Source organism: Nilaparvata lugens, chromosome 2, assembly GCF_014356525.2.
Source record: "Nilaparvata lugens isolate BPH chromosome 2, ASM1435652v1, whole genome shotgun sequence".
Lineage (NCBI taxonomy): Eukaryota > Metazoa > Arthropoda > Insecta > Hemiptera > Delphacidae > Nilaparvata > Nilaparvata lugens.
The window spans coordinates 54,065,965-54,092,467 of record NC_052505.1 but is presented as its reverse complement, the minus strand read 5'-3'; the positions used below and the strand labels follow the sequence as shown (position 1 = coordinate 54,092,467).

Below are 26,503 nucleotides of genomic sequence, written 5' to 3'. Positions count from 1 at the left end.
ATTTCATACATGTTTACATCATTACATGAGAGTTAGTTTTAGACAGTGGATCAGCCAATGAGGGTTTATTTCTTTATTATCATATTACAAATTGTTATACATTCAATAGTATTTGACTTTCTCGAACAGAAGTTTTAGACAGTGGATCAGCCAATGATGGTTTATTTCTTTCTTATCATATATTACAAATGGTAATACATTCGATATTAACTGATTGGTGTGATGAGGGCTACTGCCAAATTGAAGCCGTCTTGGCCTCGGCCGGTGGGATGATTGGTGGTTGTGGTGGGCTGACTGGTGGCGATGGTGGGGCGACTGGTGGCGATGGTGGGACGACTGGCGGTGATGATGGGTCAACTGGTGGCAATAGTGGGGCGACTAGCAGTGATAGTGGGGGGACTGGCGGCAGTGGTGGGATGACTGGCGGTAATGGTGGGACAACTGGCAGCAATAGTGGGGCGACTGGCCGCAATAGTGGGGCGTCTGGCAGCGGTGGTGGGGCGACTGGTGGCGGTGGTGGGGTGACTGGTGGCGGTGGTGGGGTGACTGGCGGCGGTGGTGGGGCGACTGGCGGCGGTGGTGGGGCAACTGGCGGCGGTGGTAGGGTGACTGGTGGCAGTGGTGGGGTGACTGGCGGCGGTTGGATGCCTGGTGGTGGGAACTAATAAAGAGTTTGCTTGATATTGAGCCAGCCATCGATCCGTCTGGGCTGAGGATTGGGCTGGGGTTGAGGATTGAGGTCTACTTCTTTTAGATGTTGGGGATGAAGGCGCTAATCCTGATGAGCAATCCATCGATGATAAGCAAACTCCATCCACTGGAATTTCCTTTGAATTTCGTCTCCTCATCCAGTAGGGTCATGCACACTTGGTTGATGATGTCTGGAAGATTGATGATACTGAAGATGGTGTAGTTTGGAGTTTTGAAGGCGACATTCTGAAACTCTTCTTGTTCGAAGAAGGTCTTATCAAGGGTGCTGCGGAAATATGTTGCCTCCAATACTAGATTGAACTTCATTGCTCCATATGTCTGCAGTTGCTGACTGATGATGTGAACAATTTTATCCTTCAGACCGCTCAGAAAGGTGTGGAAATCTTTGGCAGGCTCATCCTTGTATGCATTATTGTAGTATAGAGTCGTGAGTCGGGATTTAAATGCCTCCTCCAGAACAACAAACTCGTCCACTGAGTTTGCTGTTTGTTGACATCGTGCAGCTTTGCTCATCTGGAACAATGCAAAACAATATTGTATAAGTATGGTATGCAGTATTCAACTCTATATATATACCTTCATCACTATCAACAAATGTGGGGGATGAAGGCAGTGAATCAGTATCGGTATCAATATCTAGGATCGTGGGTCGGATGTGTGGGTGGGTCGGGGATGGAGGTTCATAGGTGTTTATATTAAATGTTCTAATGATGGTCGGGAGCTGTATGGGTGGTGGGGGAATGTGAATGGGGGTCTAGGATCTACTTCCTGAGGTGGGATGGGTGCTCCTGATCATTAGAACCATTGCCGCTCATGTCTGAAAACTATATACACACCTTCATCACTATCAATGTCAGACATATTGTGGGTACAGCCTAATTCTAGGGCAAAGACTTGTTATACGTTTTTTAGGTTAGGATGAATTACAACCCCCAACTCAAAGAACATAATTCACAATTAAACTCTCAACTTGTATGTATGTATGTATTGGAACCTAATTCACAATTACATTAGTCATTTTTGACTATGTCATTTACTCTATGTATTGGAACCTAATTCACAATTAAACTAGTCACTTTTGAATTTAAGTCATTTTCGAATTTAATTGACAGTCTCAAACCACCTACTTCAAAATTCAACTCTTTTGAACTTAATTGTCAAATCAGGAATATATATAAATATATATATATATATATATAACTATAAAATGCACTGGTACTTACTCTTGATGTTGATAAAGATGAAAGTAATCCAAAACCAATTTTATTTTTGATTTTTTGATTCTTATTTTTTTTTATTTTTTTTTACTTTCATTTTTTTATTTTTTATTTTTTTTTCTATTCAATTTTTTTTTTTTTTTTTTTAATTTTTTTTTTTTTTTTGAGGTTATGTTTGGTTGACCTAGATGACCTTGAGGTTAGGTATGGTTGACCTGGATGGCTTTGAGGTTAGGTGTGGTTGACCTGGATGACCTTGAGGCTAGGTTTGGTCAACTTGGATGACCTTGAGGTTAGGTTTGGTTGACCTGGATGACCTTGAGGTCAGGTTTGGTCAACTTGGGTGACTTTGAGGTGAAGGCCGGTTCTGGCACACTTGTGTGCCAGGACCGGCCTCTTGTTACTACTTCGGTATATTTTGTAAACTGTCTGAATACAGGTGATGTCTGGTCGTGAGTGCTTGTCATGTCATTTATGTAGATGCTGAACAGTAGAGGACCCAATACCGAACCCTGATGGTCTCCTCTGTTCACTCCACGCCACCGTGAAGAGGCATCCCCATCCCCAACTCTCACACACTGACACCGACCCCGAAGATAGGACCTCACCCATGCCATAGTGGAGTTGTAAAAAGCTAAGTTTTCGAGTTTGTAGAGTAGAGTAGGATGAGTAGGATGGAAAATACTGTCGAATGCCTTGCTGAAATCTATTAGGACTAGAAATGGTAGCTCTCTATTATCCATGCCCTACGCATATCATCAGTGACTCTCAGGAGTGCAGAGGTGGTGCTATGACTGCTGCAGAACCCCAATTGAAAGTCACCAATCAATCCAGAACCCTGGACGAATGTGCTCAATTGGAAGTGAACAATGATTCCCAGAACCTTGAACAAGACAGACAATAAGCTAATAGGCATGTAATCACAAAACAGTCCTATGTGTTGGGACAGCCAGCAGATGGGATCCATGCCCCGTTCCTCCACTACCAAAATCACCCAAGTAACGGTACTCTACTGCCTGATAATTAGGGGTTTTCGTTTTCAATATCTTATTGAGGAAGCACAAAGCATGATGTGATCTACTCTCACACAGCTTCATAAGTTCAAGTCTGTTAAAGTATTCAGTTACATGGTGTAAAGTGTTTTTATTGAATACACCAGTGCAGTTGCTATTATCCCTAGCTTGCAAATGAATTTGCAAAAAGTTAAGGCCGTCCGGCTCGCAAATATACTGGGGTTCTGACCACAGCTCTAGCTCAGTGATAGATGCATGAATACTCTCAAAATAATGAAACACTATGGGTTTCAGCAACTGATAATTAACAATTCTTACCGCTACTCTCTTGAAGATATTGAAGATTACCAATAAGGAAATCAAAAAGATAGTCAGTGACTGATTATCAGTAAAAATATATTCAATCAAGAATAATCAATATCAACTATTACTCTTCTAATTGATTTCCAAAACGCTCATCATGAATACAGGTATACACTAATTTATCCTTTCGAAATTTCTTGTGACTTACTACGCCAGTTCTAGAAGTTCTCTGGATCCTTATATGATATATTGTAGACTTATTATTATAAATATCACTAAAGATTCGCTGGCTGAATAATATGACTATCATCAAAGAATGATAAGTAATAGTTGTTCCGAATAAATCAATCTCAATTAATTCACTAATTGTATATTTTGCAGAATAAAAATGCTTGGTACCAAGACAGCTCAAACTGTATATCACGAGATGAATTAGGAAAAGGATAAAAACTTATAATATTTTGTATGCTGACAAGAGACACAAATACATATCCATAAAATATATAAATATAAAAATCTCTCATAAATATAATACCATATAAACAAATTCTTAAATATCTCAAATATCACAGGAATTTTTAGCATTCACAATACTGTGAGCTATAGAATATATATTCATCAATAATGATATGTGAAACTTCAGGTGAAATCAGAATTTAACAAATTGGATCCTGTTCAGTCTATAGGTTCGATAGAATGTACATCAATCAATAATTAATAATCAATAAAATAATCAGTTTAAATCTCAGGGTATGGATTCGTGCCATGCACGGAAATAAGCTTCATATATATATCAATTATATTCATAAAAAGAGTTGTTATTAAATATATTTTAGTGTTTGACACGTTGCAAAATTTTCAAACTTAAATCAGATTTATATAGAGCTTTTGAATAACTCCCCAATTCACTGATAAAGGCCTTTAGTCGAATGATCTCATTTAAACTTAACACTCACTCAAACGACGTTTGCTGAAGTTCTTGTAGAATAATTAATTATCTCCAATAATTAATTAGTGAAATCCTTCCGACTCCGCTGGGTATATATATATATATATATATATATATATATATATATATATATATATATATATATGGGAATAATTTAAAATTAAGAACTCTTAAACAAACACTGAGTTCACAAACAATCAAACATTATTTACAAATACTTGACATTAACAAAAGGGACTGGCTTGATGCTTTTTAAATTAATTGAAAAGAGACCCTATCACCATTTTGTTGCCGTATTGGTCGAGATCACAAGCCAGAGAGAGCATATCTTGGAAAAATCTTCATCTTTTCCTCTAAAATTTCTAAGCCCTCATATGATTGGCTCTCTAGTCTTTGTACAACGTGATATGATTGGTTACTTAAGATTCAGGGTTTCCTCAGCTTTTGTTATACAAAAATGAATAATATTATACTTGAAAAACTTATATAACAGCCTGAGAGAATTTCAATTAAATAAATCTCAATAATTATATGATAATATGATAATGAATACATCTACTTTTCAATGTGAGCTTTGTATGCTCTTGTTTCTTCATACTTTTTATATATCAATAAATATTCGAATAACATAATAATCATTGCTTTTCCATTACATAAACCTTTCTTTAACATATAATATTATTGATAATCATCCAAGTAAAATATAATTCAATTCATAATAGTCAAGTGATCAGTCAGCTGATTTGCTCGCATAATAAATCGATAAATTGTCGACTGATCTAGGATCATGTGATGAACTAAATCAAAACAATGGATTCTAACCTCAAATTGTACAAGTATTTTTCCTTCTTATAATCTGCCAATTAATAAACTAAGTCACTTTATAATTTGATTCCTGCCAAAGAATTCTCATTAATGCATAATTATAATTTTCATGGTTCTCCTATCACTTTATAGATAGTAACACTGCTCCTTATCATGAAGAAGATTCGATTTTATTAGAGTGCTACCTCGACTAAGCTAACTGTTCATTCATTTTCACAATTCTATTATAGATAGTTTGTTTTCTCTGAATTCTTTTATGATGTCAAAATGGGTGGTCATAATGGTCGTCACGTCTCAGGTTAAAGATAAAGTGAACACAGTAATTATGTGCATGCTGCATCCTCTGCAGAAGTTGAACTGTCATGTCAAGAGTCACAATGTCACAGTAGTTGAAGATCGGGGAGATCAGAGTCTTGACCAGCATAGCATTTGTTGGAAAAGGAATGAAGTCAGAGATCCTCTCCAATGTCATGATCCCCCCAATGACCCTGTTACAAGTTTGAGTCACGTGGCTGGTCCAGTCAAGAGTCCTTGTCATTGTGAGTCCCAAATTTTTCATGTCAGAACTGTATTCCAATTGTACGTTATTCAATGTTATGTATAGTCCGTTAGACATGTCAATTGTGTTTTAAAGTCTTGAGTAATCTATCACTATAGATTTCGATTTCCTCTCGTTAATTTTCAGTCCATTATTCTCAGCCCATCGTACTAAATGAGTCAAGTCAGCATTGACTTCATCAACTGTGATGTCGAAGTCATTTTTCTTGCAGTGCCGGTATATTTGCAAGTCGTCAGCATACAGGTGATGTCTGGTCGTAAGTAAAGTGCTCTTCACATATTTTATGTAGATGCTGAACAGCAGAGGACCCAATATCGAACCCTGAGGAACTCCTCTGTTCACCTCACGCCACTGTGAAGAGGCATCCCCAACTCTCACACACTGACACCGACCCTGAAGATAGGACCTCACCCATGCCACAGTGGAGTTGGAAAAACCTGAATTTCTGAGTTTATAGAGTAAAGTGAGATGAAATATGCTATTGAATGCCTTACTAAAATCTATTAGTACTGTGACATCCCAAAGTTATTGAGACTATGAAATGGAATACATCTAAGTAATAGAAGATATTATTATTGTCAAAGGCTAGGAAGAGTATCAAATGTACTGTTACCTGATAGCTTTGATACAATAAATAATCTAGCTTGCTAATCTATACAATAAATAATCAATAAATAAAATAGCTAGTCTTTGGTCGTTCATCATAAAGAGATTCTTAGTTGTTAAAGCACATGAAAGTTTGGCTCAATATAACTCAATTGAACAGTGCGGTTATATTACTTGGCAGATAACTTTACTTTTTTTTCTTTTAGATAACATATAAATTGTAATAATATAAGTTTCATTATATCTCACACATAATTAAAAAATTTATGACACCTGAATATTTTGAAAATGGTGAGTCTGGGAATGTCACGATTCATTTGGAACTGGTTGTTTGTGCTCATGACAACGACAGGGACCGATCGATTTTTTTATCCGGTTTCTATTAACTCATCTGTCGCGATCTTGATGATTTCTTGGATGTTGGGTAAGTTGGCTCTTAATTGAAGTAATTTCTATTTAGTATTAGTTTGCAAGTTGTGATGTACCCAATGATTGTACAGCCCCTGAATTATAACTTAGATTATTTATAGACCGTTATACAAGCAAAATAAATTCCATCACTGTGAAAGAACCATATAATCTTATCTAAGGCAGATAAACGACAGTTATCTGACCTATAAAGGCTAAAACTGATAAATCAGTAATTATATAGCTTTCAGGAACTTATCAACTGAAAGACTGTATGTATTAGTGATGTTTATTGTTTTGATCAGTAATTCAATATTTTAAGGTTAGAATTGAAACAATACATAACCCAAAACCGACCAAAGCTGACTTGTCAACAACTAGCCAATTGAGAAGGCAGTTTGATTAATAATTGCTCGCAACAGCTATATAATATTAGTTTTTTTACTTTTCATATTATAATTTTTATGCCGAATGGGCCTAAATTTTTATTTATTAGCTGTCATGAAGCTATATTTATTATAGATACAAGATACAAATTAGCTTATATGTAATGAATGGGTATCGACATTCTAACACATAAAAAACTATGTAAACAAAAGAGATATATTTATTTATTATTATGAATATTATTATTACAGGCATGTGTATTGTTATATGTTTTTATACTTCTACTCTATGTTATAAAATTATGTCCATGTTCTACAAATCATTGGCTACTCTTGAAGTTATTTAACAAATGTATATTGTGATAGATGAATTTATATAATTCATTTTTATATTTTTATGGAACCTAATAATAATTTAGAACAACTTACAATAAGGAATTTTACTCATTTGAAAGCTTTAAAGTTGGTAACATTTCCACCACCCATTTGGCATATTGGTTACGTCACAGAATCTGACCAATCCCGAATTAGTATGTAAATTTGGCAATATTAATTTCCAAGAAGAAACTCAGGTGGAAATTAGAAGAAGAGGACTGGTGGCCATTTTTCCGAAATCACCAGTGGGATACAGACCTGGTCCACATACTTAATTGTTTAAAAGCTTCAATTCCTGTTCTAATGTGATTCAATCTTTGTCTTTTCTCTTTTAAAAGTCGTACTAAAGTTCCTATAGTAATCTGTGATATTAATTTTTGCGATTTCATTTAAAGAAACCCCAAAATTTTAATAGTGAGGACTGTTCGACGTTTTCGCCATGCGTGAAGGATCCAGCCGGAACTATATATTCTACGACCGAACATACTTTGAGAACAGAAAACAGATTCAAAAGTCTACATAAGTTATTTGAACATATAAAAGGGGATACCCGCTAATCTACGAAAATTATACAGCATATAAATTTGTCAATTTGGGGAGAGTCATGACTGTAGATTTAAGGGTATAAAATTATCATAAATGATTTTCATTTCAATGAGTAAATTTTAATATTCATGCTGTACTTAGCCGGAACTTTGCTCTCCTTGAGCAAAACCCCACCCTGAAAATATTTTTATCTATTCATATATTCTATTTTCGAATTATAGTTTTGCATTAGCCTACTTGACCTATCTAATTTTGTATGTTTTATGACCCTTTCCAAGGGCTATCACCCATCTCATTTTAATCAATAAGAAATTATTAAATTTTCCTACAGTATTTATCATTTGAAGATTCAAATTTGCTATCATTTAATATTCACTCCTTATCAGTTGGAAATTATATTTTGTAGAATCTGATCTTCTATCTATTCTATCTATTGCTGTCTGAGAATATTTTCCATAATATATTTATATTATCTTTTCACTCTGAATTCATCTCAATTTTTTCTTTTTTGACTGACACATATCGATCGTGCAGGTCACGACCTGTTTTGCAGTAGTCAGATATTTTCGAGTATCCTACTCATTATTAGAACATTATTTCTTCTGATGGTAGATGGTAGTCAATATTCATATCAAATAAAAAAACATTTTATTAGAGATATCCTCCCAAATCAAATAAAAATTGACTGCCATCTGATTTCTCTTCCAACTGTAACACAGGTACTAGAACCTATAAGTATAATGGTTATTATTTGGAGGGTGAACTCACTCATAAATTTATATCTCTGCCTGATCCTAGTGACAGCATTGATCAAAGTAGGCAGATTCAAACTGAACTGCATTTTATTACTGAATTAGATTTAATTTTAATACACTACATTCCCACCTACAGTGCTCATTTGGAAATTTACAGTCCCTACTTCGGCTACCTTTGTAGACTGCCAACCTATCAATTTAGCTAATTACTTTTTCAAACCAATCTTGTCTATACACTGTTTACTCTGCCTGGACCCTCTGAACTCAGTGACGTCCATGCTCCGACAAAACAAATGAAAGTCAACCAAACTTATAACTACAAAGTACAGATTCATAACCACAAATTTTCCAACTGTTCATTTGGTTTTTCAATCCAATAACTCTAGTTATTGTTATTCTTCTAGTGCACACTCATGCCACTCCACGGAGCAATATGTGACACATGCCGACACAATGTGCGGCATTAAACGCTGAGAAACAGTACTCATGGTTCATGATTATAATCTTGGTTTTTTGTTTAATGACTCCAAGTTTCTAATTATCCATTTTGGTGTCCCCTTCTTGGAGCTGGTGATGAAGAATGTATAGGTGACTTCTAAATTTTTCATTTCTCATATTTCAGGTGCTGACTCAGCTGATCGAGGTGGATAACTTGTTGACTGAATAACTGTGTTGTGTTGTGCTCGGAATAGGTACATATTATCCAGATCTGGTAGTGTGAGTAAACAATTCAATTATGATATTTTTGTTTACCTTCCTTATCTTCAAGCAGCACAATAATACGGCCTAAGGTTAGAGATATTTTCCCACCAAGTTGAATTTGGCTTATTGCTTTCTTTGTACAGTTGAATGGTGTTATGTTTGGTTATAGCTGCGACTTTATATGGGCCAGTATAAATACTAAAGAATTCTCTTGAAGCTTTTTCTAGAGCATTCGAGAGACTATGACTTTTTAAAAGTACTTCATTTCTGACACTGTATTTGAAATGTTTCAATTTGCTATCTTGGTAGTGTTTCTGTGAGGTCGCTGACCTTCCTAATCACTGTTGTACTATGTGAAAGATGTCTAGGTTAGGATAATTTGCAGCGTTCAATGGTAGGAAGTCTATCAATTGCTGAATGAATATTTTGTTTCTTTCCCCTAAAATAATTTCAACCGGGGTATATCCTGTGTTTTCATTCATACAGTTGTTGAAACACTCTTCTAGGAATGGCAAATATCTAACCCAACATTGATGTAGTATGTAGTATCAGATGATGTAGTATACTATATGATGCAGTATCAGAGCAGTATGCCCTCATGAATCGTGGGAATCTCTGCCATATGGTGCTCTACTGGATTCGAGCTGGGAGAATATGTGGAAGTTCGAGATGATTCAATGTCAGCCAGGTCGAGTATTCTTTTCCATTGTTTACTACAGAAATATGATGCATTATCTGACAGAATGTGTTTAGGCTTTTCTACTTGGGAGGTCCATTCATTTACTACACAATTGGCTAAGGCTTCTCCTGTTAGTTTGCCGATTGGGAAAAACATGGTGTACTTTGAGAATATACATGTTAACACGAATTTATAATTATATCCATACTGTGCCATAGGTAGAGGGCCATAAATGTCGGCTGACACTGATTCCAATGGAGCAGTTGGCAGGAACAGTATCATTCCTCCTCTGACTTGATATTTTAGATGTTTCGTTCTTTGACATAGGTCGCAGGCTCTTAACACTTCTGCTACTTTTTTGTGCATGCCTTTGAAATAACACGTTTCTTTCAGTGTACATACTGTCTTTCTCATGCCAAAATGACAAATTCTTTCATGGGTTTCTTTAATCACTTCCTCAGCTATCTTTATTGGGATGATAATTTGCCAGTTATAGTTTTGTAGTGTAGTACGGTGAAAGAGGAATCCTCGGTATCATGTGTACTGTCATGAGTAATCAGGTGGTTCAGATGATTGGTTCTCCAGTAATTCCAGGATTTGAGACAACTTGGGGACTTCTCTTTGTGCATCTTGGATTCTTCTGGGCATCATGGTTTTCCTGTAAACTCTGGGCTGAATATTCTTGGGGTATGGCACGCTTTCATCCATTTCCATCACATAGCATTTCAGATTTGTGTCATTACAGTAGGCAGCATCTAGTTCTCATGACAGAAAATCTGCTGTTTGGTTTTGTTTCCCTGGTAAATGTGTGAGATCGAGGTTGAACTCCTGTAGGGCGAGAAAACCATCTCAATAATCTAGTAGGGGTAAAGTGAGAATACTGCCCCAAAGCTGCCCCAAACCTGGCTCAAATCTGCCCCAAATCTGATTCTTGGTTCTAACCTTGCCCAATCCAATGTAATCTGATCCAACCCAACCTAGCCATACCCCTAATCTCACAATAAACCTCAAATGAAGATTTCCCACTTTTTTGGAAAAAAAAACTAGATCCAGCTTTTTTTTATTTCTTGAATAACTAAGAAACCGTTAATTTTACAAAAAATCTACAAGAGTAACTTTTTCCAGTAAATCTAATAACGAATCCATTGACACCCCATTTGTCAAGATTGAACAAAAAATAAGGATCTCATGGGAAAACTAGATCCAGCTTTTTTCAATTTCTTTAATAACTAAGAAACCATTAATTTTACAAAAAATCTACAAGAATAACTTTTTCCAGTAAATCTAATAACGAAGGTATCGTAATATTATAATAACGTCTTGATCTGCTGAGTTTAACACATAGTGATATACCAATTACCATTCCATTCAGATCATGGGAATTGCATGAATTTCCACAATTACCTGAAACTACCAATCTTCAATGGACAGTTAAGACGACTCCAAACATATTGAAACCTAGATTCATTATTCTTGGATTTCAAAAGAATAGGAATAATGTTATAACTGCTAACAGGTCACATTTTGATTTCTGTAATCTGAACAATGTTAATCTCTATTTAAATGCTCAATCATTCCCCTATGAAAATATTGTTGGTAATAAACATTTATTGTATCACATGTTCTCTGAATTCCAAAATGAATACTATCCTTATAACAGCAGTACATCAATTGAGTATGAAACATTTGATGAATATGCACCATTGGTTGTTATAGACTGTAGTAAGCGAAATGAACTATTGAAATCTGGTGCAATAGACATAAAGTTGACATTGGAAACAACAAATAATTTCTCAGAAAAAACCAGTGCCTACTGTTTAATCCTCTATGATAATGAGTTTGAATATACACCACTGAGTGGAACAGTAAAAAGAGTATTATAAATCTTCTATAAAATAACAAAGAACTAGACAATATTCAAATCAAAAGTATTATCTACAAATGTATCAATATTTTACCTTCAGTATCATCCCATTGATTTGTAGAATTGTTCTTGTCTTGATCTCAACCATTTTCTTCAAATTTAATTTTAAAGCATTTTATATTATTATTCAATTTATCAGCTTCTTTCAAAGCAAAATACTGACTGTGATGATATAGTGCTATCCATATGAGCTTAGATTTTTCATTAAAGTTGAATAATGTTCTTGGTCTTGGTAACCAAACCTACATTTTTTTCTGGGTGTACTCACCTACATCTACAATTTTTTTCTGGGTGTACTCACCTAAACCTAAGATTTTTCACCTATATTTATCACATTTTTTCCATACCATTCTTTGAAAGAGATTCCAGAGGAAAGTGAGAATTGTTGGATTAAGTTTGGATCAGTCATATACTTCCATTCTTTTTCATTATTGAGATTGATGTTTGGTATGAAAGTTGCAGCTAATGGTATACATTGTAAAAAATGGAAAAAATTCTGAATCAAATTTTTGATATAACATTAATATCTCTATTATTATCTTTATTATACAAATATCGACCAAATTTATCAACACTCATGATCTATTTTTATTATATATTTTTTTCTTCTCAATACGACCTGAGGTGAGTTTTCAAGTAGTTCAGGTTAAAGGCAGAGGGTCAAGCCCCCCAACCCCCCCCCTTGTGGGGGGGAGGTTTAGTGCTGAGGTTTGCTTAAGAAAGGGTCTCAACATAAAAATGCTTGTTGCTCAGTTTCAGAGTTAGGATCCCCTTGACAAATAATGGATTTACTGAAAAAAATTATTCTTAGTTATTCAAGAAATTGGATCTACTTTTTCCATATTTTCTGTTCAATCTTGACAAATGGATTCGTTATTAGATTTACTGGAAAAAGTTATTCTTGTAGATTTTTTGTAAAATTAATGGTTTCTTAGTTATTAAAGAAATTGAAAAAAGCTGGATCTAGTTTTCCCATGAGATCCTTATTTTTTGTTCAATCTTGACAAATGGGGTGTCAATGGATTTGTTATTAGATTTACTGGAAAAAGTTACTCCTGTAGATTTTTTGTAAAATTAACGGTTTCTCAGTTATTCAAGAAATAAAAAAAAAGCTGGATCTAGTTTTTTTTTTCCAAAAAAGTAGGAAATCTTCATTTGAGGTTTATTGTGAGATTAGGGGTATGGCTAGGTTAGGTTAGATCAGATTACATTGGATTGGGCAAGGTTAGAACCAAGAATCAGATTTGGGGCAGATTTGAGCCAGGTTTGGGGCAGCTTTGGGGCAGTATTCTCACTTTACCCCTACTTAATCTATTATGGTTCGGTTTAGCTGTTTTGAAAAATGTAAGAGCTTTGTGGTCAATGTTAATGAAGATTTTATTTCCTAGCAACAGTGTGCGGTATTTCTTACAAATTTCTACAATACTTAATAACTCTTTTTCTGTAATTGAATAACATCTCTGTGCTGGATTTAGGGTTTTACTAAAAAATGCTGATACTCCTTTGTCCTCTTCTATATTTCTCTGAAATATTTCCGCTCCTATGGCGTAATGCGAGGCATCCACATTTATATAAAATGGTTGGCTCATGTCAGGATGACTCAAGACAACTGTTTCGAGGAAAGCTTACTTCAACTCTTGAAATACTTTTTCTTCCATCTCTGTCCATTTTCATACTCTGTTTGCCAATAGCACATGACCTTATTGTGCCATATAATGCGACATGTGGCTGTTGAAACGCCTGTAGAATTGAAGGAATCCTATGAATTTTTGGAGTTGTTAGCGATTGGTGGGTGAGGGAGATTTTCTGATGGCTTCTAATTTACTGCTATCTTGGGAGATGTCGTTTGGGGTAATGATGTGTCCAAAAAACTTAACTTGTCGCACAGAAAACTCACATTTTGATAGCTTCAGCTTGAACCTGCAATAGGTGAGATGATGGAATACTGTTTTCAGATGTTGACAGTGATCCTTAATATTTGCTGAGGAAATCAGTCCATCGTCCACGTAAAGCGTGCAGAAGTCCGTGATGTCCTCTCCCACAGCTTGGTGGAGGCAAAAAATAAATATGGCCATGGCATTCCTCAATCCAAACGCTAAGTGGTTGAAGTGATAGTTCCTCCCATTAAATAGAAACGATAGTCTCTCAATTCCAGTGCTATCTGGATTTGCCAGTAACCTGCACTTAGATCAATTGTAGAGTATACGTTTCTCCCACTGAAAGTTTGAAGTACCTGCTCTATTTGATCAGGACCTTTGCAATCGTCCCCCGAAATACTGTTAAGCACTCGGGCATCTAGACACAATCTCATGGTGCCATCTTTTTCAGCAACACATACAATTGGTAAGCTGTACTGTGAGCTCAATGGTTCAATAATCCCTAGATCTTGCATTCTATTCATCTCTGCTATAGCCGGTGGGTGGTACGTGAATGAAATAAGATAGGATTTTTGATAGTATGCTCCATATGGCTTAACTTTGAGTTGGCATTCAAAGTGTTTGGCCAGACCGGGCTGCTCTGAGAAGATGTCTCTGTTTTCAATGAAGACTCTTGCAATGTTGTCTTTTGTATCTGAATCCCACTCGGTACAATGGTCAATTCTATCCAGTAATCCTTCTAACAGTTCTTCTGAGGTGGGATCTTTATCAATATCATTATTGTTGGTTGCTGTTAAGCTCAACACTTCGAAATGCTCCATGGTTTCTTCAATTTTGTGGATGCCCCAAGTCCTGGGAACGCCTTCCATGTGGTATGTGAATTGTACAATCAGATTTTCTTCTTGATGTCTTTTTAAACTGAGAGGTGTAACAATTTCGTTAGTTGTATTTTCATGACTTGCATGAAATTTTAGTGTGTGGTAATTTAAACAGGTTCGGAAGTATTGTAGGAAATCAGCGCCTAAGGGAATATTCCAGCCGACCAAATTCATTATAATATACCGATGGAACTTGTAAGCGGAGCTCAGCTTTTCAAAAACCTTGGGAAATTTTATAATTCATATCGCTACATGCAACCCAGGCCATTTGTAGATCAAATAAGAGTCATTTAGGAGTTGGTACCTACCCCTTGGTTAGTATGGCACTTCCGCTTGAACAGTCTTCTACTCGGGGAGCCACTGATTTCTTCCCAGAGCTGGATGCGAGACCCTAAGAGCCTAGACGACTTCCTCTCCCAGTTCCTGCAACAATATTGGAGCAAGCATAAACAATTGGATGCACCATCGGAGATTATTTCATGCACTTATGACAGTAGAAGTTGACAATCTTATACTGAGTTTGTAGCCAATGTAATGTACCAGAATTCTCAGCTGGATGGATCTCTAGCCAATCCATCACTGGCCAACATACTATTCAAAAAACTTCCTCTCCATGTTCACATGACACTGGCACTATCTTCTATTCCCAGTTGCAAAGAACTAATGGGACAAATTTTCAATACTTTATATAATATTATATAAGTAGCAAATCATTTCTATCGCTATTCGGCTGTACTAATTTCAGCCATGATACCTGATATTATCTAATCTTTTAAAATTTTATCACATTTGGCTATACTAGACTTATTCCACTTCAGACCTATAAATTTCTTTCAAATAGGGATTTTGTTTACCCATCAGATTTTGATATGTGACAATATATATTTATTGATACTGATATGTGAAACTTCTGGTCAAATCAGGATTTAACAAATTGGAACCTGTTCAGTCTATAGGTTCAATATGATAATCATACTCCAATCAATAAAAAAATCATTTGAAATCTCAGGGTATGGATTCGAGCCATGTACGGGAATGAGCTTTATATATATTATCAGATATATTCATGAAAAGAGTTCTTATTGAATATATTATAGTGTTTGACACGTTGCGAAATTATCAAACTTAAACCAGATTCGTATAGAGCTTTTAAATAATTCCCCAATTCACTGATTAAGGCCTTTGGTTGAATGAGCTCATTTAAACTCAACACTCACTCTAACAAAATTTGCTGTAGTTCTTGTAGAATGATTAATAATTAATAATTAATAATAACGTTATCACATTTGGCGATACTAGACTATTATTCCACTTTGGACCTATAAATTTCTTTCAAATAGGGATTTTGTTTACCCATCAGATTTTGATACATTACACACGCCCCCGAATTTGAATTCAAAATATTTTGAGAATCAACAATGTTTTTAATACAAATTCTTTCTTCAACATATCAACATAACCTATAAATATCCACCAAAAACACTCTCAAATATCATAATAATTTGCAGACCTTATCTGCTTATGCCCCCCTTGAATCTCCATCAAGTATAATAACAAATTTTCTTCTTATCAACACAAAAATATCACAAATACACCATCTTAAACACATTTCTTCCTCTACAACCTAATACAGTACATTCAAATTTGCCGCTTGCCATGGTGCCAACTTATGATGCTGTACATACAATACACATCTGACTCTCATATAACAAATTTCTTTCAAAAATAATTTTGATTAACCAATTTTTTGGGGCTTATACTTCATTACAATTTCTTGGTCTTTAATATTAATAATATTCTATAAATCAGGTAAAATTCTTCTTTTTGCTATACATTGAGTTTTGGCTTTTTGGTAACTCGTTTCAATTGAAGTTTCTTAGTAACAACATGGTATAAGTAATGGTAATAAATAATATAAAACATATAAATAGATATATAAACATTGATAAATACATTAATAACATATATAAATAGCTTTTGAGAACAATCCTTCTATCAAGAACATATGTTCGAGGGCTACATACTTTTGATCTGGATGGTCTTGACCAGTCCACTGGTTCTAGATATCCGCTTTCTTGACATCATAATTCTCCAGCTTCTATCCCATGGATACAAAGTTAACCTATTCATCACAATTTTCACATTTTAAGGTGATTTACTTAATTTATTCTCACTATCTCCACTTGTGCATTTTTTATACAATGTTGATTACGAAAATACATACTTAAGATTGTTCTTCTGTTTGTTTCAGGCTTCTAACAGTTGGAAGAAATCAAAAATCGGATTTGTTGACACGCGGTTCTATGCCAATATCAAATTTATTACAACAGGTCAGTAATTGGTTGATAATGATGTTTTCAATTGACTTCTTATCGTATTTACTTTCAAATTCGACGATATGGCATGTAGAACTTTCGTGGTTTTCCCATATATTCTTGCGTTTCTGTCTGTAGATGTAGCTGTAGGCCGGTTAGGTTATCTGCTATCAATTGGTGAGGCTGTCCTAATTGATAATTTATCCATCATAAATTTCAAGCCCTGGTATCTTGTATACTTCTTCAACCAATTCATTGATCCAGTTCCATTTAATCCATTGTTATGTCCAATCAACTCATTGGGTTTTGTGTCTCTATTTTTGTGTTTGTCACTATAATACTCATTTGATATTTTCAACTTACATTTATTATTATACATCATGACGACAACTATAAGCAATTTAACAATACAGGATTTCCAATCGACAATGATACCTTCTTTTAACAATAATACAACATTCATCATCACATTAATATCACAGATTCCAAATAATAAGACAGCCATAATAGCAATCATAATACAGTTACCCAATACATTTAATATCTCTTTCATAGCATATCCTCTCCATAGATGATAACAATCAGGTGCTTTTATTTCCACTGGATTACTCCTTTATCTTTCAATTCCACACAACATTTCCCATTCATTAGTTTCTCACAGTACTCTTCATCGTTTTCATTCAGGTAGCTATCATTAGTTTCAATTTCATTCCATTTTTTTTCCCCAGTAACGGTCACATTGATAAGCAGCTGTCTTGAATTTTATGTGCTGTGGATGAATGCTGTCGGTCCCTTCCTGCCCTCTATCATCCTGGTGTCGATTGTCCGGTGTCTTGGCGTCCTGCTGGCATGGCTTGAATCGGGTGTGTGGACGGTGTAGGCATGTGCTGGTCCTCCCTGGTTGCTCCTGCCTGACTTTCCGCCTCAGGGCCTTGTGGTGCTGGTTCCTTCGGTCCAGGTCCTCCATGGGGTCCTTGGTCTGCTGTGGGGTCAAATGATGCGCAGGTGTGGTGTTCGAAGCGGGATGTATGGTGGCGGTCTCCTCCTGGCGACTGTTTGTGTTCTCCAGCGGTGATGGGTCTTCGGCGGTGAATAGTATACTTGAAATGGGTTGTTGCTTGTGGCTGGTTTTTGGTGGTGGTTTATATGGTGTTTGTTTCTGTGTTCTTTGTTGGTTTAATCTTGTTGTAGTCTGTACTTTTTTGATGTGGTGTTGGTTTATAATTTCTATTATAATTATGGTGAGCATAACCATTATTTGTGTTTAATCGATCACGGCCATCATAATAATTTCTGTGATTATTTTGCTGTAAGTAATGATTTGTTGGGCAATTTTGAAAACTTCTGTCATTCCAATTGTTATTTTGTTTATGATCATAGCGGCATTCAAATTGAGGAGTAGATCGGGAGGATCATAAGCTTGGCTGGTGTACTGATTAATTTTTGAATTATGTTGATTCTGTGTATACATTTGATCTGACCGGTGATTTGATATTGCCATCACAGATTGTATGCCATATAGATGATTTATTAATTGTTTACAATTGGTTATTGGTTGAGTGGCAAGCGCCATTCTTACTTGATAAGGTAGCTTTTTCAAAATGATACTCGCTAAAGCAGATTTGTTTATTGGCTCGTTCAGCTGAGAATTCTGGAACTGTAGGGCAGACTAGACTAGACTAGGATTGGAATTGCATGATATGATATCTGCTAGTACATCCAACTGTTTACTTCTGCTCCAATACTGTTCCAGGATGACAGCAATAAACTCCTCGAATGATGTAAACTCATGGGCTCTACTCCAAAAAAACATCAGGGGTTCGCCACTTGGTCAAGCTGGCCAGCTGGTCAAACGGAGTCGCCACATACTCCAAGAGGTTGGTGCAAGAGTTTGTAATAATTTTATTTGGTCAATGAATGGTTGAGGTTGCAAATGGCAATCCGTATTATCAAATTTACTCAGTCCCTGCAGTATATTGTGTGAATTAATGCCGTCCGCCTGAGTTCCATGGGGTTGTTGCTGAATTTGATTTTCTAATTTTTTTTTTCTATTATTACTTCCATTAAAACTAGTCACTAGGACTAACCATTAATTTTGTTCTCTTATTTCTTATCCTTAAATATCAATTTTCATTGCTAAAGTCTTCCAGTGAAGCCTACAGTTCTAATCTATAATTCTTCTACTTTAATTTCTTTCGCTACACATTTATTTAATTTATACTTTTTCACTTCACTAGCACTACACCAACTCGAAGGGCTTTGTTCTCTTCAACCTCCTTGTGAGTTCAGTGCTGTCTAGGAGTTGGATGACTTCGGTGTTGTCGTGTTGATGGAGACGTGACTCATGATGGGCTGCCAATTGTCTTATTTCACTGGTCACATAGGGGATGTGTAGATCTCGGTGCAAATCGTTGTTCCTTATATACCAGGACGCATTCACCATGTTACACAGTACTTTGTTTTGGAATGTTTGAATCTGATGTTAGATGTTCTAGAGCAGCCCCAAAGCTGAATCCCATACGTCCAGACAGGTTTTAGAATTTGTTTATAAATCAATATTTTGTTGTCCAATGAGAGTTGTGATTGTCTGCCCAACAGCCAATAGATTTTACTGTATTTGAGTCCCAGCTCACTTCTTTTCATCTTGATATGCTCTTTCCATTTCAACTTGGCGTCAAGAGTCATTTCAAGGTATTTTGCTGTGTTGCTGTGTGGTACTACCTTCCCATTTAGATTTATACAAATTGGATCATTGATATTTTTGTTTGTGAAGTTGATATGAATGGACTTCATCTCATTCAATTGGATTCTCCATTTCTTTGTCCAGTCACTGAATTTGTTGTCTGTAGTTTTGTGGCTGCTTCTTGTACTGTTTCCCCTTCTGCCAGTATTGCAGTATCATCAGCAAAAGTAGCAATTGTCACTGCATCCAATTCAGGAAGATCGCTTGTGTACAGCACATAAAGAACTGGTCCAAGAACACTACCTTGTGGAACTCCAGCCCTTATTTCCTTTAATTCAGAAACGTCATCACCTTGTTTTACTCTGAACAATCTGTTAGTGATGTATGATTTTAAAAGTTTTACAAGTGGAGTGGGAAGAATTTTCTGAAGTTTATTGATCAGTCCTTCATGCCACACTTTGTCAAATGCCTGTGCCACATCAAGGAAGATTGCTGAGCATATACATTTTTCCTCCAATGAATTCTCTATTACATAAGTGATTCTATGTACTTGGTCCAGGGTTGAGTGCTTCTGCCTGAAACCAAATTGAAGGGCTGGTATCAGATTCCTGCTACTTATGATGGGAGCCAATCTCTTCATTAGCAATTTCTCGATAAGCTTTGAAATTACAGGTAGAAGAGATATTGGGCGGTACAAGTTTGCTTCTTGAGGACATTTCCCAGGCTTTTGCAGCATAATGACTTCTGCCACGTTCCTAATTGAGGAAAATGCTGTAATCGGAGTGATGCATTGAATAAATATGTTAGCATGACAATACCTTCCCTTGGAAGTTTCTTCAAGATTTCACCTGTAATCAGATCAAACCCAGATGCTTTTTTGGTATTCAGATTATTTTTTATTTCTTCTCGAACCTCATTTATAGAAACTAGATCAATCTCTGTATCTAAATCATCTATTATATCTTCTTCAGGATCAATTTCAGATTGAATGTTGTTTTGCTGAAAGATTTCGTCTAGATGATTAGCCTATTGATGATATCTGCCTTTTCTCTGTTATTTCTTGCCCAAGTACCATCTGGATTTTCTGATTGGAGGGGATTGTGATATTGGTCACTTAATTCTTTTTGTTGCTTTCCAAAATGAATAATCTGTACTGGCTTCAGCTGTCAAATTTTGAAGGTAGTTATTAATGGACTCCTCAGTTAGTTTCCTTATCTCTCTTCTCAATTGTTGTGTTTTGTTATTCAATATATTTTTGTCAGCAGGATCACGAGTTTGTTGCCATCTTCTTCTTGCCCTTCGTTTCTCTAAAACAAGTTGTCGAATCTCCAGTGGGTAATTGCATCCTCTCGTTTTCCTGGTGTATTTTCTAGTGTTTTTCCAGGCTGATTTCTGGATTTGCCACATGAAATTCCCTGCGGCTTCATCTAACTGCTCAGCTGTTCTAGGTGGAATATTCAAGTTGATTTCATTCTCCAAATCCACTTTGAAAGTTTCCCAGTCTGTTGTTCTGTTGACTAACATTGGTCTGTCTTCTTTCTTTATTATTCATTCACTGAGTGTGAGAATTTCAGGTGAATGATCAGAATCCAGGTCAAAGCTCTTCAATGTCAATAAAATTACTGGATATCCTCTTTGTTATGAAGAAATCTGGAAGATCTGGAGTTTTATTCAAATCTGTTGGCCGATAAGTAGGTGTCCCTGTTGAATGGAATTCGCAGCCCAGCTCCTGGATAGCCTCTCTGAGTTCTTTTCCTTTGGTAGTTGTGAGTCTTGAACCCCAATCCTTATGCTTGGCATTAAAATCTCCACCCACTATGAATCTATCTCCAAGCTGATGAAGAATACTGGTATAATCATTTTTCTTTAAATTGTAACGTGGTGGAAAATATGCAGCTCCAACAAGTATTTTCTGGTTGATAGACTCTATTCCAACTACAGTTAGCTGTATTTTATTACTTTGAATACTGGAGTCTTCATAGTGTTTAATACTCTCCTTCACTATTACAGCACTTCCACCTCTTGCTTGATTTTGAGGATGAATAGTTTCGTAAACATTATATCCATTGATTTTGATCAGTTGAATGGGTTTCAGAGATAAGGCACACATCTATATTTTGGGTCTTCAGAAATATTTCTATTTCTTGTTTTCTATTATTATTGATATTATTCATTCCATTGGCATTCCAGGTAGCAATCCTTATATCTTGTTGGCTTGTAATATTCATTTTTTAGTTTTCTTCTCGATACTCTTACTCTTCCCTCCCAAGCTGTCAAGTCGTCCAGAAAGAATGTTTAAACTGTTCAAAATTTCCTGCAAAACCTTATTAACATCAACTGGTTGTTGTTGCTGTTGTTGCTGCTTTGATTGACTCTCCTGTTGTAGGCTTGGAGTGGGTTTTGTTACTTAAGAATAGGATATTTCTCCAGTGTACTTTCTAGAAGTGAATTTTCTCTGTTGGGTTGTATGTTGTACTCCGCTACTTCTTTTAACTATGCTGTATTTTTCAGTTCTTCTTCTCTGGAGTTCTTTAGCGATAAGACAGCCTCTGTAGTTAGCTGGGTGAGCCTCAGTACAATTGAAACATTTGGCTGGGGTTTCTTTAGCCCTGGTACATGAAATGGTCCAGTGTTTTCCAGCACACTTCACACACACAGGTTCATGTTGACAGTATGCCTGAGTATGACCAAACCGCTGACAACGATTTTCTAATGCTACTATTTTCTCATGTGCCATCTGCCATTGATTACTACTTGCAATTTTATTAGTCTTTACTTCTTGGTTCAATTGTGTTAGAGTGGATTCTTGTATTTGCAGAGTTCCGTTTAAAGCTTTACATGTTTCTGTGTTCTGATTTAGATTACTTTGTAATTGGTCCAGTTGTGTGTACATGTTGGTTTGTTTATTTTGCATAGATGTGATACTATTAGTATTTTTATCCACTGTAGTTGATAGGTTTTGGTTAGCGGCTGTAATCTGTTTTTTGATTTCCTGTTGGCAATCAGCCTTAATGCTGGTTGCTATTTTTCGAATAGGCGCGGTGGTTTGTCTTGTTAGACTATTTATCCTTTCATTTAGTTCACAGGTAACTGTATCTAACCTTTCACAATTAAATGTGGTCGAAATAATAATTCATTTTCGATCTGTTATGAGGATCACAGCCTTCTCACTATAAATCACAATAATAAATTCGAAACTATAAATTTCAACTCAATATTCCACTTCTCACTGTTCATTTCAATAACGAAATCAATCACATGATTTACTTATGCAAAGTAACCTTTCATTGGATATAAATGACAGTGTGTTTATTATAACAGGCTAAACCTGCTAATTAATTCACAATCAGTGAACATTTATTGCTCAATCTCTCTTTCTCACTCCAAGACTTATTTCACACCGAAATAATCTTAATTTACTTTTTCAAAGTAATTATTGACACAAGGCGTGTATAATGACACAACAGCTGTTAATTAATTCACACTCAGTAAATATTGATTTTCCAAAAAATAATCACAACAACCAGCACAAATAGTAATAATTGAATGCTTTAATGCACCGTCAATAATAGCTCATGATGGTAGGCTGAGTAATAATTAGATTCACTCTCGAGACGTGAACTAATTCCAAGACTAACAATAGCACGATCAAACTCAGACTGAATCAATAACAGTAGAATATCTGGAAAAACTAGAATTCTCATGAATTCAATTTTATAAATTGTTATTGAAAAGGAGAAATAAATTCTAGGCTCTTAATGACTAATAAGCGCTTGTCGGCGTGGCCAATAATTTAACGAAGAAAATTTTATATTTTCTGCACTGTAATACTTTTCGAAGCGTAGATTGGGGCCCCCTTAAACTTATACTCACGTGAAATTCCTTGATGGTCGTGGTTTTCTTCTTTAGATCAAAATCGTTTGATCGGCGGCGGGTCCAGGCTTCGGTCTCAGCACGTGGGGAATTTTAATTCAATATCTCCTTCACCAAATTAATTAAGGGATAATTTACCTTTAAACTTTTGATTTATCGACTGATGAAAATAGATTTACAAATAACAATTAGAATAGCCTAAGATATTGGCTCACAAATAAAACATATAAAATCGAACGAAAATCTTACAGATAGGTCTTGGTAACTTTAACGAGGTCTGAACGGTGAGGATTTCAAAAGGGAAGTGAAGTCTTTTTTCTAAGCTTCTTGGCTAGAACTGAATAATACATACATTTTATCTTTTATTCGAAATTCTTGGTCCTTTATTGATAGTTTTAACTTTTTTAGAAATAATATTAGAGCTTGCATGAATCTGGCATGGCATTTTACAATATGTTGAATCAGTCAGCTGTGTTTGAGCTGCTTTAAAACATCTGATCAATAGTAAACAAAGTGTAACCTCAAAATTCAATGAGCAATTCATAAATGGTTCGTGCTTTATTTGCAGAATAATTATAATTTTATTAAATAACTCTTCAGAAAATATTCGGTACAGAACGGTACTCTTATCTGATATACAGTTACTGATAAGGAAGCTTTATCGCTCGGTCGCTAACTATTCCTTTAGCAAATTCTTTCATTTTAAAAGGGTAATCACAATTTTTCTCTCTTCTCATGAGTCTATTTAAAAAATTCATCACACTGGTTACAACAATATCGGTAACATACCGATCAAGGAAATTTAGTCTAGTTGGAATCGACTTTGGCTGTTATTAGCTAGTCATAGACTGTAGAAAATTTTCCTGGTTGCCCATGCTTGGTCACATCATAATATTGTAAATAAATTTAAAACAGAAATTATTGAGATTTCCTTCAGATCAAAAGAAACGCATTAATTTGTCAATAGTAATTTTTTCCATCTAATTCAGCTAGTGCTTTATGACTGATTATAATAATTAAACTGTAATGGTTGAGTTGCCATTTAGTTTAAGTAGAACTCCATTTTATGAGACAAATTAAACGGAATATGCTGTTTCCTTTTAATAAACTATTGACCAATTTCTTTCAATAACAATAATATGTCAGTCTTTTAATATTCTCATTATTTTCGGAATCGTGCTAATGCCATTAATTTTCAAAATTCGGCTAATAAATTCGTGCTAATAATTCTGAATAAATTTCTTCAATTTCTATGCGATTTTGTCTTTGATAACAAAATTTAATTTCCTCATTTAAAATGGGATAAAATATTAATCAGAAACAGCTCTACAGCTGTGGTTTGATTGGACTCTTATGATATTCACCCCTTCTCGCCTCTTACCTCCTTATTGGCGGCGCGTGACACCTCTCTGGTATCCCATCCTCCGGATAGGCAGCGACCCTCTATAGACACGCTCGGCCTCCTGCTGTCCATCCGCTCGAATTCCGTCCACCTTTTCCGCAACTGCTCCATCACCATCCTCTTCCTCATCTTCGGGCAGGTGTCGCTGGAGCTTGGTGCCCTTCTCGTGCACAGTAAACCTCTTACCGGCACTCAACATTTCCTCGACCTCATAGAGGCCAGAAAATTCCGGCGCTAACTTCGCGGCAAGCTGATTAGCACCTGAGGACAGGTGACACTCCTTCCTGTAGACTAGCTGTCCAGAGTTCACCTTCATCGTCCTCTTTTTCCAATTATAATACCGGTTGGCATTATAATTCTTGTCTCCAACATCTGAAACTACTTTGAGTGTAGTTTCCAGCACCGGCAGTCTTCTAGACTGCACTGCTTGACGATTATCTCCAGCTCCTTGCTGAAAATTATCTTCCTTCTTCCGCCTCCGGTACAGCTTTTCCGGACAGTTGAGCCTCCAGTTGACGGCTCCTTTTCCCACTTTTGGAATGGAAATATCGTCTCTAATGTGCTTTTTGACGAGATGAGGATCCCATTCCACTGACCGGGAATAGGGGTCTATTTTCACCAGGTGCTCACGAAGAAACTCCATACCAAGCAGAATATCTGGAGAAAGCCCATCCATTATTGTGAGTGTCGTTGATAGGGATATTCTGCCGATTTTCAGGTTGATTATAACACCACCTCGCAGATGTGCAGCCGCTCCATTAGCCATAGCAGCGCCGCGCTGCACAGGCTCTCGTTCCACTGCTTCCAAACTATTAAAAGCTTTAGAGCTAATATAGTTGGACTCTGCTCCGGTGTCGAGAAGAGCACTATACAGTCTGTCTCCTATTTCCACTGTAGTGAAGAGACGGCTGTCATCCTGGAGCTGTGGCTCTAGCTGGATTTGAAGCCTCGTTTCAACCACAGCTGTTTTATCAGAAGTCTTCTTCTGCTCTCTCTCACAGGAACAATTTGGTCGTGGTTTCCCGCACTTTGAGCAGAGTGAAACCTCCGGACACTCTGATCTCCAGTGTCCCACCTTCTTGCACTGCCAACACAAGGGGCCTTCTGGAGGTTGTTCACTCCGACGCTGTGTAGTGGTAGTCTCCTGTCGAGGCTTGGTCTGCTTCCTCACCTCCTCCTGCTTCACAGCTCGTTGTCTCTGTTGAGCACTCTTCTCCACGAACTAAATTCGTTCATATTGTCTGTTCTAAGACTAAGTACTAAGTTCGTTCATAGCTTGTAGCGTGGTAATAGATTTTTGTACAATCTCTTTACCTGGCTCCTCTCTGAAAAACCACCTCTTTTTCTCATCAGCGTTAGCAGCTCCTCAACATAGTCGTCTATGAGCTCGCCTTCTCTCTGCCGCCTGTCGAGAATTTCATTCTCAAGATCCTCCTCATAAGTAGGTGGATAGTAACGAGACCGAAAGTCTCTCAGGAAATCGTCCCAGTGTCTCCACTGTTCTCTCCTATTCCTCA

General features: G+C 36.2%; 2 protein-coding genes across 2 annotated transcripts; both read right to left on the bottom strand.

Annotated features, from left to right (window-relative positions):
• Positions 1-750: 750 nt before the first annotated feature.
• Positions 751-25,043, bottom strand: LOC120349640. Its single transcript, XM_039420119.1, has 3 exons — positions 24,966-25,043; positions 15,022-15,136; positions 751-1,224 (listed from the first exon to the last, which is right to left on the bottom strand). Exon 3 carries the CDS (start codon positions 1,222-1,224, stop codon positions 751-753), a length of 474 nt encoding a protein of 157 aa, XP_039276053.1. The 5' UTR covers positions 15,022-15,136; positions 24,966-25,043.
• LOC120349639 (uncharacterized protein K02A2.6-like) lies at positions 14,054-14,704 on the bottom strand. Its single transcript, XM_039420118.1, has one exon. It carries the CDS (start codon positions 14,702-14,704, stop codon positions 14,054-14,056), a length of 651 nt encoding a protein of 216 aa, XP_039276052.1.
• Positions 25,044-26,503: the final 1,460 nt, after the last annotated feature.

What these genes read in the sequence shown, in the direction of transcription:
- LOC120349640 (XM_039420119.1), bottom strand. Translation starts at nt 1,224, where the DNA reads ATGAGCAAAGCTGCACGATGTCAACAAACAGCAAACTCAGTGGACGAG.
- LOC120349639 (XM_039420118.1), bottom strand. Translation starts at nt 14,704, where the DNA reads ATGGAAGGCGTTCCCAGGACTTGGGGCATCCACAAAATTGAAGAAACC.